This window comes from Erythrolamprus reginae, chromosome 1 (genome assembly GCF_031021105.1).
Source record: "Erythrolamprus reginae isolate rEryReg1 chromosome 1, rEryReg1.hap1, whole genome shotgun sequence".
Classification (NCBI taxonomy): domain Eukaryota; kingdom Metazoa; phylum Chordata; class Lepidosauria; order Squamata; family Dipsadidae; genus Erythrolamprus; species Erythrolamprus reginae.
The window spans coordinates 78,732,285-78,750,902 of NC_091950.1; the positions used below are offsets into that span (position 1 = coordinate 78,732,285).

Sequence of the window (18,618 nt, forward strand, 5' to 3'; positions counted from 1 at the left end):
AAAGAAATCAAGAGAAAATGGTGCAAATACCCAGCTACTTGTATAATAAATAAAATATGATACTCTAATAAACTGGCACCATCCTTCATCTTATGTGAATATTTTAACAAGTTTCAAATATATTATTTATTTATTCATTCATTCAGTGTACCTTGCTGTTCATTCACCAGATAATGGTAGACAACTAAAAAGGGTTACAAACTACAAAGAAAAATGGTAAAATAATAAAAGATATTTCACTGAAAGTTAGACACATTACTAACCACAATTGGACCAGCATTTGATTAAAGAACAAGTCCTAGACCTTCTAAGAGGCTGTCAGGACCAAGCATTCCAATGCAATTGACAATTGGTAACCAGCTCATACTGTAGCCATGTTACATGGGGTGCTTGAAATGCATTCAAGTCTACTTGCACTGCTGAGTTGGAATATGTGTAAGTGGTGAGGAGCTTTATTGGTTCATGCCCAATGTAGAATTTTTTTTTCTTTAAAAGATTACATAAAACTTGTTTTTAATCCTCCAGTTTCTAAGTTGTATTTACAACAATGGTATATTTGATGGTCCCTGGAAATAAAGTTCAGCTTGCTGAAAATCAGAGCCCATTTACACAAATTAATAGCTAAATGAGGGGGCCATATAATCCCACAATATCTCCATACAGTGATACCTCGTCTTACGAACTCCTCGTCATATGAACTTTTTGAACCCAGGGTTTAAGATTTTTTTGCCTCTTCTTCCAAACTATTTTTACCTTGCGAACCCACTACCGCTGCTGGGAAACCCTACCTCCAGACTTCTGTGTTTTTGCAATGCTGCAGGGGAATCCCAGCAGTGCAAAAATGGGCGCTTCGCTTGCAACGGAAGTCCGAAGGTGGGATTTCCCAGCAAGGGGAGCCTCAGCAAAATCACAGCATCGCAAAAATATGGATGTCCAGAGGTGGGGTTTCCCATGGAGGGGAGCCTCGGGGGAATCCCAGCTGCGCAAAAATGGGCGCTTTGGCTGGCAAAAGGGGTGAGTTTTGGGCTTGCACACATTAATTGCTTTTCCATTGATTCCTATGGGAACCATTGTTTCATCTTACAAACTTTTCACCTTACAAACCTCATCCTGGAACCAATTAAGTTCGTAAGACAAGGTATCACTGTAGTTATTTTCAGTGAATAACATATGAAAAGAGCTTCTATTTTTCATTAGATAGAAAACTTAAGAAGTGACTGTCATAAACTGATTTTTCCCGCTACTCTGCTGAAAGGCCATGCCCAACTATGCCTTGACAGCAATTAAATACTACTTTAGTATCTTTGAACTTCTGACTCTTGGTTTGATCTTTTCTCATGACTCAGCCTTATGTTAATGTACATGTGGGGATCCCAGCTCAGTTTGAATTTCCAGTCTATTTTTTTTCTTTCTCTCTCTCTCTCTGAGATTGTGCCTGCCCCAGAGAAATTGTTTTCTTAATGGAATGTTTCCTTGAGTGGTTGCCACAATATCAGAATTGAGCTGTTTTGTGCCAAGTGCTTCTTCTACAAACTACTCGTGTGGATTATGAAGATTCTAAAGGCAAAGGAGAAAATCTGTTATGGTTTTGATGACCCTTGTCCCTGTTCTCTTGCATTATAAGCAAAACTTGCATGGTGGTAGCAAGTCTGTGATTAAGTCAGCCTTATGGGGTAGGTTCTTCTCTTGTAGTGAATGGGCAGGCTCTATCTGCCAGGTCTGTATTATGACAAATGGATTTCTCTGCATTTCCCTCATTTCAAAAAAAAAAGGGGGGAAGGGTGGTTGTGAACTAGTTGTGAAAAGGAATGAAATAATACATAATTTGTACAAGAAAAAAAATGGATCAATTCATTTAAAACAGTAATTGCCTTTTAATAACTGTATTACATAGAATTCTTCAAGCTTCGTTTAATATAAAATGAAGTTATCAGCTAGTTCTGTACTTTATCTTCAAGAGAGAAGGGGGGAGGGAGAGAATGAGAATGAATGAATGAATAAGAATGTACAGGGACGAATTGTATAACAACCACATTGGAATCTCTCTAATGCAATGCCCACTCACCATCAGATTTGCTAATCATTTGAATTACACAGTTCTATAGTTCTACACATATAAATTTGGGATGAAAAGCTATTACTGTTGATAAATTCACACAGAACTGTGAGCTTGTATGACAGGAATCATAAACAGAGAGACACTTTGTACGTATGAAAAATTATTTAAAGAAAGATATTTTATTTGGTAAAATGCACACGCTCACACATTCCACAAAAAAAGAAAATGTTAGATTTCTTTGTCATCACTGTAAACACATTTACACCTAATCCTTTTTGGTTTGTGAGGTCTCACTTGCGAGTCAAAAAAACATCTGTAGCACCTTTTCCAACTACAAGATCTGTTCCAACTGTCAAATCTTATTAAAAGGCATAACTTTGCATAAGCTGCAGTTCACTACACCAGATGTTTTAAGACCTGCAGTTGATAAGTGAGGTGCTGCTCAAGAAAGCTTATGCCTTTTAATAAATTGTTTTAGTCAGAAAAGGTGCTACCAGAATCCTGATTTCTTCTATAACAAATAGAGTTAGACTAACATGATTCTTCTCATGCAATACTGATTACGCTGTATCTGTTTCCTTCAGTAATAGAATTCCAGAAAGGAGAAATCAGATATCACTATTCCTCTGAAATGAAAGTTGTTAACAATGAATTCCAATATCTCAAAGAAAATTTTGATTTTTAAGTTGATAATTTTACATTATAACCCTAGATAGTATATCTCAAGTATTTGTTTCAATGCTCTTGACTCAAAACTCTGTATCTGTTTTCAGTGAGTTTAAGTTTGTGTTTTTATTCTTTTTGGCCATTCAGACTATATATCTGTTTATAAAAACCTAACATAGAAAAGACTGTTCAGATGAATTATTATATATACAATATACAGTACCTTTTGCTCATATATTGTACATTTATCTGCACACAGGTAAATGTGAAGCATATTAATGCTAAATAGCTTCTATGAGAGAGGGATGGAGGAATATGCAATGTAGCATCACTACACAAACTCCACCTATTTGTACTTGCATCGCAAATTTACAGGCAAGTATCAAACAATGTGCTCCTTATATTGTGGAAAAATGATACTTGATCAAAGAAGGCCTTATTTTTTTCAAGAGCTAAAAATTAGTTGCATTATGAGTCACATTTGAGTTCCTTTCTTAGACATCCAACACCTTTTTTTCAAACGTACCGAGAAATCTAAAAAAAGAGGAGGGACTGCCTTAACAAGTAGCAGAAAAATGTTGTGCTTGAATGAGGTATGAATTACAAATTCCTTCAGAAATATGCCCATTCCAAATAACAAGAAATAGGAAATACAAAAATATTTCTTAACAGCAAGGTAAAATACTTCATGCTATGCAATTATACCTCAAAATACAGTGTTCCCTTGATTTACGCGGGTTCAAACTTCGCGAAAAGTCTATACCACAATTTTTCAAAAATATTAATAAAAAAAATACTTTGTGGGTTTTTCCCGCCCGATGACATCATATGTCATCGCCAAACTTTTGTCTGCCTTTAATAAATAGTTTTTAAAATAAACTTTAATAAATAAACATGGTGAGTAATAATCTAAATGGTTGCTAAGGGAATGGGAAATGGCACTTTAGGGGTTTAAAGTGTTAAGGGAAGGCTTGTGATACTGTTCATAGCCAAAAATAGTGTATTTACTTCCGCATCTCTACTTCGCGGAAATTCGACTTTCGCGGGCAGTCTTGGAACGCATCCCCCGCGAAAATCGAGGGAACACAGTATAACAAACCTCCTGGTGCTTCTCCTATTCTATTCTTTCTGGAAGGATTGTTAAGAGAAAAGGCATCAAATCTTATTCCTGGAAACTCTGATCTCTATTTCATTCAGCTATGGCAGCTTGGTGATTGCATCAGAAAACCAGTAGCCTTCCAAATAATCAGTCTGTAGTCTCTCTCGTCACTTACAACTGGAATCTAAGTCTAGTGAGAGTTGCAGTCCAAAAACTTGTACAGGTGATTCCCAATTTACAATGCTTCATTTAGTGAACATTTTGAAATTGCAATGGCACTGAAACAAGTTACTTATGACTGTTTCATGACCGTTATGATAATTGCAGTATCCACGTGGTCATGTCATCAAAATTCAGATGTTCAGAAATACAGACTCATATTTATTAGAGTGGCAGAGTCACCTTTTGTGACTTTCTGACAAGCAAAATCAATAGGGAAGCCAGATTCATCTAACAACTATGCTATTAACTACTGTGATCCACTTAAAACAATTATGACAAGAAAGTTCATAAAATGAGGCAAAGTTTATTTAACAGTCTCGGTTAGAAACAGAAATGTGTGCTTGATTTTGATCGGAAATCTAGGACTATCCATACAGTTGCCCTTGATCTTTTAAACTTCAGGACATATATATTAGGTTTTTTGTTCATTTCTCAATAAACCATGATCTTGTACAGATATGGTACTAAATTGTAAAATGGTTAAATCAGTGTTTCCCAACCTTGGCAACTTGAAGATATTTGGACTTCAACTCCCAGAATTCCCCAGAGTTGAAGTCCAAATATCTTCAAGTTGCCAAGGTTGGGAAACACTGGGTTAAATGAATCATGCACCGTGCAAGGGTCCCACAAATACTTGCTTCGTGTTATAAGTGACCTTAAAAAGTAACTTTTAATGACTATAGTTGGGCAGGAACTATAGATATTATCTGAACTCTGAATGCAAACTTTTTCTGACCATCAAATCACAAACCACTAAATCACAGATTGCAATTTAGGGTTTAATTTTAAAAAGCTAGAAATAACATTGTTCTCTTCAGATCTTATGTAACAACTACCAACAAACTGATAGTTCTTTTCTAAGCATAAACTCTAAATTGCTTGGCCACTGAGTCTACAGAAACACAAGTCCTCCTTTTACTGACTGGTATCAATTTCAGTAAAGGAATTGGCATTTTGTTTTGCTGTTGTGGGGAAAACCCTGTTTTCCATTACTGATAGAATTATGTAAGAAGTGTGAGAGGAAAATGTCTTTCTATATTCTTTATCTCTCCACTCTCTGAACCTGCAAAATTTGATGCTGTAATTAGGCAGCATAGGCAGGCGAGAGAGATAAATTTAAATAATCCAGCAATTTGGTTATATAAAGACATCTTGTGAGTTCTATAAATTAGATTTGATTTCAATTTCTTACAGGCATTATTATTGGTGACTTTAGAAAAATATTTGGCAAATAATATACAGTGACTGAGAAAGAAAGAGCCAGATGAGTCACTTCAGCCAAATAAGATCAAAAATTGTTTATATACGAAATAATACAAAAGTCATTGTAACAATTTGCATGGATATATTTCAGGATATGATTCAATTTCTAATATAGATAATTTAATGAAGTCTGTAAGAGCCAAAACATCAGAAACACAAATCCATGTCTCTTCTGCTTTTCTTTCTCTGTTATTTTTCTACTTAATGATAGTAAATCCTTCCCTTCTCACATCCTAAGCATTCATTGTAATTCATTTCTTTCTCTAGTCATATCCTATATTCAGGCCACCTAAACTGAAATTATACATTCAGAAACTGTGGTGCTTCTTTTACAATTGCCCTGTAAAAGGCAATATGTAACATTCACTAGGAATTCCCACTTAGCTTTATAATAAACAAAGTCATTTATTAAACAGCAAACAACTATCTAGGGTGTGAACTTAATTCTAGATCTATACGCAATAGCAATATTAGTTCTCAAAGACTAATTATTCAAGGCAAAGGAAAACAGGAAATTATTGTATCATATATATTTACAATTGTTTTATCTTCTATTATATCCAGTTTTAAGCAGGGAAGGTAAAAATTTAATGTAGCTAATGAAGGAAAACAACATATTAATAACAAACCCATGAAATCAGGGATGGAAATTTTTATCCCTACTAGCAAGCAAATGATAAGGATCTTTCCCATCATTTTATACTTTCAGATATAACTTCAGTTTGGTGTATTTTAAGGCACCAGGCTATAAACCAGGATATCGTGAGTTTTAATCTCATCTTAGGCACAAAGTCAACTGGGTAACTTTGGGTCAGTCATTCACTGTCCCTCCTAGGAAAGAGGCAATAGCAAACTACATCAGAAAACATTGCCAAGAAAACTCCAGGCAGTTGCCAGAAGTTAACACTTACTCAAAGGCACCAACACCCTCCCCCCTGCAACCCCCCCCCCCTTATTGTATATTGAAAGTGTTAATCTTTAGCCCAAAGTAGAATTCCCAGCCTGCTTTTGTCCCATGGTATATATTCACATGCATTTACAGTATTTTATGTGGAATAGGGTAGAAACACACATGAGTTTATAAGTTTCTATATATAGCAATGTTGCTGATTCCATGTATGTGAACACTTTGTACAGTTAACAAATATTAAGTTTATTCCATTTTATTCCATCTATTTGCATGTTTTCAATTCAGTAAGCAAGTTCTGCATTTTCTCTTTACAAACTAAAGTAGTTAGGGAAGTAACTGACATTGCTTTTAGGAAGTTATTAATTGTGCTTTTCACTAAAAGCATTGAAATGTATCATTTGGTAATTTTCAAGACATGCCTTCAATATACAAATGGAATTTTGAATCCATGCTAGAGTACCAATAGTAGAAACCCATTTATCTTACATAAGTTGAGCATGATCCAGAATTAGTGAAATCTCTAAGCAGCTAGCTGTTCCTTATTGAATATAACGTTTGCACTAAATAACCTATTATTATCCCTTACTATATTATTTATTAAGTATTATTCCAATTATTCCTATAACTGTTACTGTAACTAGATGCTGTTCATGATACTATTACTACTATTACTAATAATACCAATAATGCAATTTATATTTCAATGAGCTGCTTAAAATTGGGTACAAAATGATTATCAAATTTATCAATATTTTGTCTGACTTTTTAAAAACTTATAGGTTAATATGAAACTATAGTTGGTAATCTTTACCTGCCATGTTTTCTCTCAAAAATAATATTTGTGTAATATTGTTCTTCCTTAGGGGTTATAGAGGTACAGACAAAAATGACAGTTTTTTAACTGAGGAAATCTGATATCAGTCATTTCCTAAAAATATATTGATTTCAGAGAAAGTTTGCATTCATTCATTCATCCATCCATCCATTCATTCTTAGTTACACAATTACATGGATTCCAAAAATAGCATGCTGGCTTAGCAGCTAAAGAGCCATTGTCAGCTAGAAAGAGTGGAGTGGCTTTGTGGCTAAAGAGCCATTGTCAATGGGTTCAAGATTGGAGCATAACCTAGGGGCAAGCATAATTGGACACAGGAAATCTTTACCTTACATAGATTGGATCTTTCTCTAAAAAGCTGCTCACCACACCCTTGGCTAATTTTTTAATATACCCTCCCGACAACTGTGCAGTGCGCTAGACTGGATTACAGAACATGACCGGCCTACAATTACTGAGAGAATCCATGATAGCTTAAAGAACTAAACAGAGTTCTTTCCAATGTCAGGAGTATCCACAGGTTGTGGTCAAAGTGTGAAGACTGTGGTACAACTGACATAAATACGGATCGAGTTTTGGACACCCCATCAAAGCCATATATTTTCTAACCACACTCTAATTTGTCTCTCCAGCGTGCCAACTTGTACACAATTCCCTTTTTCTCATCCAACTGCTGCTCTTATTTATTTGATTGCATCCTTTATTTCAGTAACTATGCCATTCTTTTCCCACAGAGCATCAATATAGTAATCAGTTTTCTATACAATATAAAGGAACAATAACTGATTTTTAAAAACCTGAAATTATGAGGTTTTTTATCATGTTTTAAAACACCTCAAATTCTTTTTAATATCCAACATATTAAAGCAACTTCATTTTTTCCTATTACATAAAATTAACAAGATAAAATGACCCCAGTACTGAAAACATTTTCTTTAAAATAAGATATGTAATTCAATTGAATCATGCTCATAATGTACTGTCTGAGATTATTGTGAGCAGCTCATCTGACAGACATCTACAATTTCATACCATATTGTGCTTTTTGGTGAAATCAGTTTATACATCAAAAGGTTGCCCTACACAGTGATTATATGTAGAGAAACCAAGGACATTCATGGGTGTATATATTTCAATGGGCTTCATATGAAATATAATATGCGATTGTTTTAGAAAGTCAAGAGTTCCATTCACCAAGTGCTGCTTTCTTGTAAGACTTGCTGAAATGAAAGTGGGTGACTTTACAGGCATCATTTCATACAAATACACAAAAGCGGTTCATTCAACAGTTTGGGGGATAAAAAGGAACACAGATAATTGTTTGCAGCCTATGACAATGGCATAAATAGCACACCTCAAATTTCTCAAAACATTTCCACAATAAAAGTATCATATCTACAGAGAACTATGATCAAACTGCACAAATGTAAAAAAACCCCTCAAATGAATTGCTTGATGAGCCATCTTTACAGGTATAAACAGCAGACACTATTCTGTTAAATAAGTAAATAGGTCCATGTGAAATTATTAACAAAATCTATCCTAAGGCATGTTCCCATCAATAAAGATAAAATGCATTTAGTGCCAACTTTTCCCTTTCCCTTTATTCAAAGCCTATATATTGATGATTTTTTTTTAGATTTGTCTGATCCATTTCCCATCACTGTCATTTAGACTCAGTAGTTGATTCAGATTGCCTCAAAGCATTTAGAGAATATGGCATGCAGCTGTCTCAAATATATCAATAATAGCTCTGTACAGTTAGGCAAGGTTAGGACTGCAAACTCCGTTCTATTGAAAACAATGCTGTGATGATTTATGCATTGTTGGCCAGTCCATATGCATATCTGATTTTCCACCAAAAGGAAGATATATGATCCTGAGTAAAGTGAATTTAAGAATATGGATCAATATAAAGGCTAGTGAAACTTAAACATGGATTTAGATATGGTTATAGTTAATCTTAAAACTAAGAAAATATAATTATGGTACAACATACACTATAGAAGCAAAAGGAAGGAAAAAAGGAAAAGGAAATAATTCATTTTCTACTTTTAAATAGTAGATAATTGGATCTCAAATAATTATGATTTTTTTATATAATTTTATGTTCTGGACATATTTGCAGCAGCTAAGAAGGAAAGAGAAATCCTTTGATTTCTGTACTAATTTTAATTTACAGAAATTTAAAGTATTTTTCTCCAATATTTGCGATGACATTTGCCATTCAAAACAAACATACTAGTGAAAATGAAAACTTACATGAATTATCTATACATTCTATACATACTGTATGTATGCGGTGTGTGTGTGTGTGTGTATTTTCAAGAAAATAATCTAAAGATTGCATTTGATTAGAGAAAATTGTTTGCAAAAATGATGTATAATGCTTGGAAAAAGCACAAATACTTTATCTTGTAAGTATTTAATTTGAAAAACTAAATATGTACTAGCATGGGTGAATTCAATTTAGTGAATGAAGGTAGGGAAATGAATCAGGAGGGGGGGGGAATAAGATAAAATTCTCCCATTTCTAATAATGACCACAGGATGCAAATATGGGCCACCTTATGCCCACCTTATGATAGTTCAGCTTTCTTAATTTCCAGCTTTTGTAGTTTAACATATAAGGGGATTCTAAGCAACTTCACCTTTTTCCTTCCTTTATATATAAACATCCACATTTATTAGTGTACCTTCCAAATTTGGGGTTTTAAGAGCCTGTATGATTAAACAACAGGAAGCCTACAACCAAATATTTGGGGTCTCTTGTAAATAAAATTACTGAAAATTGTTGACATGTTTTAAGGTAAGAAATTCATAGAAATTGTAGCGTATGGCCTAAAATAGACAGACATCATTATCTGTAAAAGGAAAACACCACCCCATCTAAAACAAGTAATACTATATCCCTGAAATGTTTATATAATGAAAAATGATAAAGATGTTCTGTATGCTTACACAAACACACAGACACACATGCATATACATAAATAAACTGCATTTTCTGGATCATGCTATATTGCTACTTATCCGTGTATATTTCCCTATTTTAGCACCATGACACTGTAAGGAAAAATAAACCCTACAAATATTTTAGATATAATCCAGGCCATGAATATAAAAAGAGGCAATAATGTAATGATTCTTATATTCTATATAGATACACCAGTTTCATCATCATATATCAGTGCAATGTTACTAACATATATGCATATAGAAAAGAAAGTTAACTCTCTATTTTATAAAAATTATTTTTTTAGCAATTTACCAAGGGCATTTGCACCTTTGCCATAATGAAGAAAAACAAAAAAAAATAATGTATCTATATGTAGATTAAAAATGGAAGGAAAATATAAAATCCATTATTTCAAGTTGGGATCTTTAGCCAAGCTTTTGACTAAATATAGAATTCGATGATTGAACTTCAAGTATGGCACTTGTCAATAGTAAGGGCAAATAGGTTTTGTTTTTTTCACAGTTAGTGATCCATTCTGTTCCTTTGGTATAAGTAATTTTAAAATCCAGGTAATTACTTCAACTAGCTGAATTTTAAATCACTACATCTTTCTCACCCGCATAGTGTGGAACTGTGATTTTTGTTTTTACAAATCTATTTCATAAATTTGATGGGCCACAATTATCTGTATGACAATTAACATTATATTGACCTCAATATGTTCATTATTATTATTATTACTGTACCAAAAATGATGATAGAAAAAAATAAACGCTAAGCATATGCAGTATTTAACTGCATAATGCCAAAAGAGAATATGATGGTACCCATAAGATGAGTTTTGGGGTGATCAGTACTGGCAGTTTTGCAATCATGTGCTTAGAGAGTAGGAATCTCTCCCTTCCTTTCCCCCCCCCCCCTCGCCCCAACTTTTGAAGAAATGCTTCCCATCATCCTTCTCTTTTGACAATAACATCCTGGGCATGTTTTCCATCAGTCATACAAATGCAGTAATATTAATCATGGCCAAAAGATTGTGCTCTTCAATAAATAGAATTGGATCCTGTGGGGGGGGGGGAAGAGGAGGGAAAGGGAGGGGAAGGCAGAAGTAATGGAGCTGTAAGGCCAGATTGCAGGTGTTGACCCACTGTATCTTTATCCATCTTTTACAATTGTTGCTGTTGTTGTTATGAGCACACGGGTTTGAATCTGGTCTAGAAAGTGCACAGAGATTACTTTAACGGCTTTCTTGGTGGTTGTAGGAAAATAGTTGTTTAAGCAATGTTCCTTCCCTAATTCAAATGGCAGCTGGGCAAGATACACAACAAAGCATTCTGGTCCTGCCAGTCTCACACATAAGCAGAGTCACTAGACTGAGTCCTGCCAAAGTTGGGCACACTCATGCGTGGCAGGTCCTTGTTCCTGATTTCATATATTGATTTCCGTTTAGCTTGTGCTCCCCTTACAGCCATTTTGATCTTTCTCCAACCTAAGTGGTTCAGTTCAGCTAAGTTGAGCACCACACAAATGCCACTCACGGCAAACATGAAGACCAAGAAAACTGTCTTCTCGGTGGGCCTGGAGACATAGCACTCGACTTCCTTAATGCAGGGGTATCTGTCGCATTCATACATGGAAGGGACATTGAATCCATACAGAAAATATTGTCCAACCAGGAACCCAATCTCCAGGGCATTTCTGAAGACCACCTGAATGATATAAAATCTAGAGATGCCTTCTTGGTGCCTCATCTTTGACTTTGAGGTTCTTATGGCGGGATTGGGAATTTCCTTCACTTCCAAGCAATCAGGTTCTGCTTCCTTGGTGGAGTTTTCAGTGTTTTGCAGCACCCCATTGACAATGGTGTTCTTGATCTTCTTATTGTCATCCCGCTTTATGGAGTCCTGATCTCGATCCAAGGCGAGGAAAACAGTAGAAAACCTCATTTCCCTCTGCTTGGCAGACTGATGAACTGAGTATGTTATAAAACAGAGGCTAGGAGTGCACACCATGATGATTTGAAATACCCAGTATCTAATGTGAGAAATAGGAAATGCTTGGTCATAACATGCCTGGTTGCAGCCTGGCTGCAAGGTGTTGCACACAAACATAGTCTGCTCATCGTCATACACAGTTTCACCTACAATCGCCACAATAAGAATCCTGAAGATCACCACCACAGTCAGCAGAATCCTATAAAACAAAGGTTGGGTGAATGCATGGGTGTAGGGTTGCAGTGGAATTTAAAACAACAACAACAACAACTAATTCATTGGCACAGTCTACATCATCATGTAGTGACTAAGGACAAAAAAGGCCTTCAGCCCTCAATCATAAAAGCTCAGTGAATATCCCTGGGCTAGTTTGTTCCTTCCAGCCTATTTCAGTGTTTCAAGAGTTAAAATGGACAAGAAGATGGTATGTGCACTGCTTTCAGTTTCTGGAGAAAAGGTAGAGTATACATCTAATAAACACAAAAATAATATTTGAGGACCTAACCTTAGTGCTAAAAACATTGGTTCATTTATTATAGTTGTTTCTATTGTTTAGCTTTGCTTTTTTTAACTGTTTCTTTGGCCCCTTTTTATTATTATTAATATGACATACACATTTATTAAAGATCATTCATCCGTGCAATTCCTACATTTTTAGAGTTGAATGAATGAAATGGTTTCCTGGCTGTTTTCATTGCAGTTAAGCAGAACTGTCCAGTGCTGAATTTGTATGGCTCTTACCCACAGAGAACTTCATAGCTTTTGTTGAATGGTTTGATTTTATGAAACAATGCACTTCTCTCTGGGGACATTTACAGCAAGTAGGGAAAAAAACTACTTCCTCCATCTATGAGAGTACGCCAAGCTTAATTCCACTAGCAAAGGACAAAATCTGTAACAACGGTCACTTGAGAAGCACTTTCTCCCTCCCATTCCCCTTTCTGAGTCTCTGCTGCAGTACAACAGAAGTTGATCAATTAAAAAAGAAGGTGAAATGAAAACCAGCAGTGCATTTCCCATTTTCCTATGGCTTGCAATATATTGATCAACCATTACAAACCGTAACTGAGAGGAAAGGCAAATCAGAGGCAAGGAGGCTGCTTGCCCTCACTTTACCCTTGTACTATTATTTGCACACTGCAATCACCAAGCTAGATTAGAGATTACTCTTGGGACTTAAAAATAAATAAATCTACCCCAAAAATATATCTCATCCATATTGTTTTCCCATTAAATATTAATTCAAGAACCTTTGTTTAATGAGCACACGAATAGGAGGAGAAACTGAGGAGTAGATTGCACAGAACTTTCAAGTCTCCCCTGAACTCTGTAATAAAATACAGAAACAAAGGCTCGGGAGAAGCGGGAGACGAGAGTCCTGTGCAGCAGTAAGCAAGTTTGTTGAACAAATATTTGAGGACAAGGAAGGAGGGAAGAAGGGTCAGTCAAGGTGTCCCGTTCAGGCTGCAATCATGCAGCTCCCTTCCGGGGCTGGGGAGGGGGGGGGATAGAGAAACAACAATAATCCCTTAGAGACTCCCCCCCTCCAAAAAAATTCCTGTTTTCGGAATGAGATCAATGATAATCAAGCAGGCACTTCCGAGATGAGTTGACAGCGTCCGCCGCAGCTTTTGCTGAAAAATCAGCAGGTCAAGCGGGCAAAGGGAACTCCGGAGAAGCGAAGGGAAGAAAATGGGGGGAGAAGAACCCACCCACACACACATACACACAACTGGCCATCTGGGAGCCGTGGAATAGGGCTTACCTGCCTATCATAGTAGAGTGCTGCTGGACAGCAGCTTCGAGGAGTCTCTCTAGGATGGTCCATTCCCCCATCGCGGTTCATCCGGAGGCGAAAGCGCGGCGGCGGCGGCGACCGCACCAGAGCGGCCGAGAACACCAGCCCAAGCCGGGCCTCCTGGTCCTTCGGATCGAAGCCACGACCCCCGGGGGGCGGGCTGCTTGGCAGGGCAGGGTGGCGGCTCCGGGAAGCCAGCTTAGGCGGCGATCGCCTTCCGTATCTCTCTCCGCCTGCCTCCCTGCCGCCTTTAAGTAGGCTCTGCTTGCGTCACGGCCAGGTTGGAGGGGAGCAGCTGAGCGGCGGCGCCACAAGCTCCGAGGGATCGCCGCCTCCCCCGCCGCCAGGCTGCCAAAGGTTGCGGCGCGAAGAGGGGCGACTTTTTGCCAGCGAGCCCCGCATCCGGTTGGATGGGCGCAATCTGATCTTTCCCGCTCACCCCTGCGCCGAGGGGCCGCCCGGCATCCAGGCAGGTAAGGGGGAGATCGGAGGTCCCCCGGCCCGTTAGCATCCTCGTTAGCTGGATCCGTCTGCCTCGAGTCTTTGTGTAGCTGGGCCTTCGGCGGGCTCTTGGGAGAAGAAGGGCCTTTCCTTGCCCCGGGCGAGGCGGGTCTGGGTGAGAAAGGAGGAAGGAGAGTGCCGGGCTCGCTGGACACCAAGAGTGGGGAGAACCGGGACGCCGAATCAGATTACTTCTTCTGAACCTTACAAAGCAGCAAGCCTTTTTGATCCTGTCCTCGTTGCAGAAGGGCTCAGTGAAGATGGAAACAGAGCCAAGGTCGCCAAAGCAGCTCCTTGTTTTGAATTGCACTTGCTTGAGAAATGCCTTTTGTGGTAGGTGAACCTTTCCCTAAGAAGCACCCTTTCACTGTGCTTTATTTCTCTTCACCTGCACTCGGAGCTTCAAGGTAAGACCCTAAGATAGGATTAGTAGAGAGGGGAGAGGGCCAGTATAAGCAATTGGACCAAGTTGCATATTTTCTTTAGCATTCTTCACAATTGCTGACACTTTTGCTCCACTGGTAGAGGAAAGGTTGGGCAGAAAAGGTTAGCAGTTCTTTTCTGTGGGGTGTGTATGAGAGTGTGAGAGAGAGGTGTGGGGTGTTCTTAAGACACCCATCTAATCAAATGGTGTTCTTATGAAAGGGGCTTGTTTCACATGCCACGCATTATGCCATGTTCTTTGAAATGAGACGGTCATCCTGTTAGGCTTGGGACTTTGCCATGGATTTTGCTACCAAGTTCCTGGAGAAACTCCTGAGGTACTATTGGGTCCCCAAGCATCCACAGAAAGGTTCAAAATGATGCCAGAATGGCAGCTGCATCTCCACACTTTTGGAGCCTTGCCTCCTTTTCATATGCATTCTATACCCAGCCAAGGGGGGAAATGTGTAGGGCTGCACCAATAGCATGTGGCCAAGCAACTCTCCCAAACTGGGAACCAGCCCAGAAGCATCACAAAAGTGGCTTGTAGTGTCATCTTCTGAAATCAAGAGTTCTAATATATTACAAAATTGGTGGAGCTGTATTGCTAGGGCATCTCCTCTGGGTGTACATTTTTTTTAAAAAAATTGTTAAAATTGTGACACGTGTATTTCAAAACAGTTTTTGCATATGAGTGTACCAGTACCAGTAAGAGAGTCACAGCAAAGCTGTATGGTCTACTGTGTCAACACTCAGTGGCAACCCCAAGTATGATGCTGAGAAATGTATGAAGTCAACCAATGAGTCATTGCTCAGTGTTCTGTTTCACAGTTCAAGCTGGCACTTTGCTCTGTCTTCCCTACTGAATGTACATGCAGTTCTGACAGCACAAAAATGAATCCATGGATGCAGATGCAGTAAGCGCAAGGGAATCATGCAAATCTATCTTGGCTGCATGATATGTGGCATTTCAATCTAATCCTTGATTCTACATATTAAACATGACTTGGCATTGTAATTTCACGGCTCTGGGTTTTAATGTACACTAATTATACAGCAACATGGATAACCATCAAAATGCCATGGGCACCAGGCTAGATGGTATAAATATCCCAGAGAAGAATGACCCTGTAGCTTTGAAGAAGGAAGCAAGCAGAAAGTTGCTTAGCATTTTTCTAGTTGGCTGCCCTTGCGTTTCAGTGAATGTGGCTGGACATCTTCTGATGACAATCCTGAAAGATAAACTGCAGAGGTGAGGAAGTAAATCAGAAGCAGTCCTGTTTTGTGTCAACTGCAGTCAACTCCTTTCTTCGCTGAAAAAGTTATACTGTAAATAATTTTCTAAATCCCTTTTTAATTAGGGAGAAAAATAAAGCAAAACTGTTTCTGCTCTCTAGGCTTTTTCATTTGGTGCCAGGCATACCCATTGTTGCAGACAATTATGTTATCTTGCATAATTAAAGAATCTAAAAACATAGCTTTCAGTACTAAAGCAAGATATTTAACGGCTACCTGGAAGAAATATTCAGCCTATTGAAGTATGTTACACAATATTTCAGACTGATAATTTTCAAATGGAAAAGAATGCTGGGTAAAAAAGAGGCTACATATTATCTGCTGCTACTGGACACCATTGTGGTGCAAATCAGTGAACAATAATAATTATTTGCAGTAGGACCATGCAAACCACTTTTCAAAATGCAGTTACGACCACAATTGAGCTCAAAATTTCAATTGCTCCGCAAGACAATCGTTAAGTGAATTTTGTGCCATTTTATGACCTTTCTCGTCACAGTTGTTAAGGGGATCGCTGCGGTTGTTAACAGCTTCCCCGTTAATTTTGCTTGTCAAAAGGTGGCATAAGTTGATCACACGACCTGGGGCAGTAAAACCATCAAAAATACATGCCAATTGCCAAAGATCCAGATTTTGATCATATGACCATAAGAATGCTGCAATGGTCATAAGTGTGAAAAATAGTCATAAGTCATTTGTACAGTGCCATTCAAACTTTGAACAGTCACTAAATGAAAGGTTGTAAGCCAAGGACTACCTGTAAAATGACCACCAAAGTGATACCTATGTATCTGACTGACATTAACTCTAGATAGGGTTTTGTGCCCACATAATAATCTGATCTATAATCTTGGCTTCTCTTAGAGCAACAGCTTTTGCTGAAATAATACATGGAAACTGCATCAAGGGCAGCCTTTGATTACTTTTGACTTCTATATCATTACAGCAATTCCTAATGCATTCTCCTACTCCTTTTCATATTTTGATTGGACTCTTGAAGATCACCAGGAAACCTCGACTAGTGGAAAATGTAACTTCCTATTATATAATAACAATGCCCTAATATTACCTTGTAACAGGATATGCATTATTTTCTGGTTGTTTATGGATGTTTATGTTTCTATGCAGTTCAAAATGCTAATAAGTTATAACTCACTGTCTGTGCTGACCAATTGACCCCCATCTTCACCCAAATCTTAATAGATTGCTAGAGATGTTCTATGTTCCTTCTTGCTTCAAATGTTCTAATATCCTCCCAGTGCCAAAGAAGCCCACCATCAAGGAAGTGAACGACTACAGCTCTAACATATGTAGTTATGAAAACCTTTGAAAGGCTAGTGCTGTCCCACTTGAAAACCATCAAGGATCCATTGTTACACCCCCTGCAATTTGCATAGCAAGCAAACAAACAGGTGATGCTGTTAATGTGGCTCTGCACTATATTCTATAACATCTTGAATCTCCAAAGACCTACACAAGGATCCTCTTTGTAGACTTCAGTTCAGCATTCAATATTATCAATCCAGACACTGTTCTAACTAAGCTGAACCAGCTAATGGTATCTGAACACACTTGTAAGTGGATCATAAGTTTCCCAAGGTACGCCCATGTTTCATCAACACTACACGGCTTGCACTGGCTGCCGATCAATTTCTGGTCACAATTCAAAGTGTTGGTAATCACCTATAAAGCCCTACATGGCATTGGACCAGAATACCTATGGGACCGCCTTCTGCCGCACAAATCCCAGTGGCCGATTAGGTCTCACAGAGTTGGCCTTCTCTGGGTCCCGTCGACTAAACAATGTCATCTGGCGGGACCTAGGGGAAGAGCCTTCTCTGTGGCGGCCCCGGCCCTCTAGAATCAACTCACCCCAGAGATTCAAATTGCCCCCAACCTCCCTGTCTTCCACAAGATGTTAAAGACTTACCTATGCTGTCGGGCATAGGGGGATTAACTCCCCCCTCTCTTCTGACTATAGCACTTGAGAATGGTATGACTGTGCTGCATTGATTGTTTTAAATATTAGGGGGGGTTAATTCTATTTTTATTAATTGGATTTGTTAAATCCAATTAATGGGGGAGTTGAGATATTCCTTCTCCCTAGGCCATTACAAGTTATGCATGGTATGTTTGTGTGTATGTTTGGTTTTTATAAATAAGGGGTTTTAGCTGTTTTATTATTGGATTGTCACATGCTCTTTTTATCATTGTTGTTAGCCGCCCCAAGTCTACGGAGAGGGGCGGCATACAAATCCAATAAATTATTATTATTCAATTATTATTATTATTGTTTACTGTATTTATTGTTGTTGTGAGCCACTCCAAGTCTTTGGAGATGGGCGGCATACAAATCTAATATATTAAATTAAATTAAATTTCTAACAAACAGGAAGCAGCAGATGAAACTAAGCACAGGGAAGAGCTGCTCATCTTACCTCCTACCAGTGTGCCCTCCAAGGCCATTGCCAGTGCATGCGCACCTGGTGGATGCATTGACGCAATATTTGGTTTTTGCACATGCGCAGAAGCAAAATCTCATGTGAGGACGTGTGTGCAAGTGACATTTTGGCAATTTTTGCCGATATTTTTG

At 38.0% G+C, this 18,618-nt stretch overlaps 1 protein-coding gene across 1 annotated transcript; it reads right to left on the minus strand.

The window, feature by feature from the left end:
• Window positions 1-11,362: 11,362 nt before the first annotated feature.
• Window positions 11,363-13,843, minus strand: GJD2 (gap junction protein delta 2). Its single transcript, XM_070734141.1, has 2 exons — window positions 13,773-13,843; window positions 11,363-12,206 (listed from the first exon to the last, which is right to left on the minus strand). Exons 1-2 carry the CDS (start codon window positions 13,841-13,843, stop codon window positions 11,363-11,365), a joined length of 915 nt encoding a protein of 304 aa, XP_070590242.1.
• Window positions 13,844-18,618: the final 4,775 nt, after the last annotated feature.

What these genes read in the sequence shown, in the direction of transcription:
- GJD2 (XM_070734141.1), bottom strand. Translation starts at nt 13,843, where the DNA reads ATGGGGGAATGGACCATCCTAGAGAGACTCCTCGAAGCTGCTGTCCAG. An exon ending in CACTCTACTATGATAGGCAG is followed by an intron (nt 12,207 to 13,772) that starts GTAAGCCCTATT and finishes TTTGTTTTATAG; the next exon opens with GATTCTGCTGACTGTGGTGG.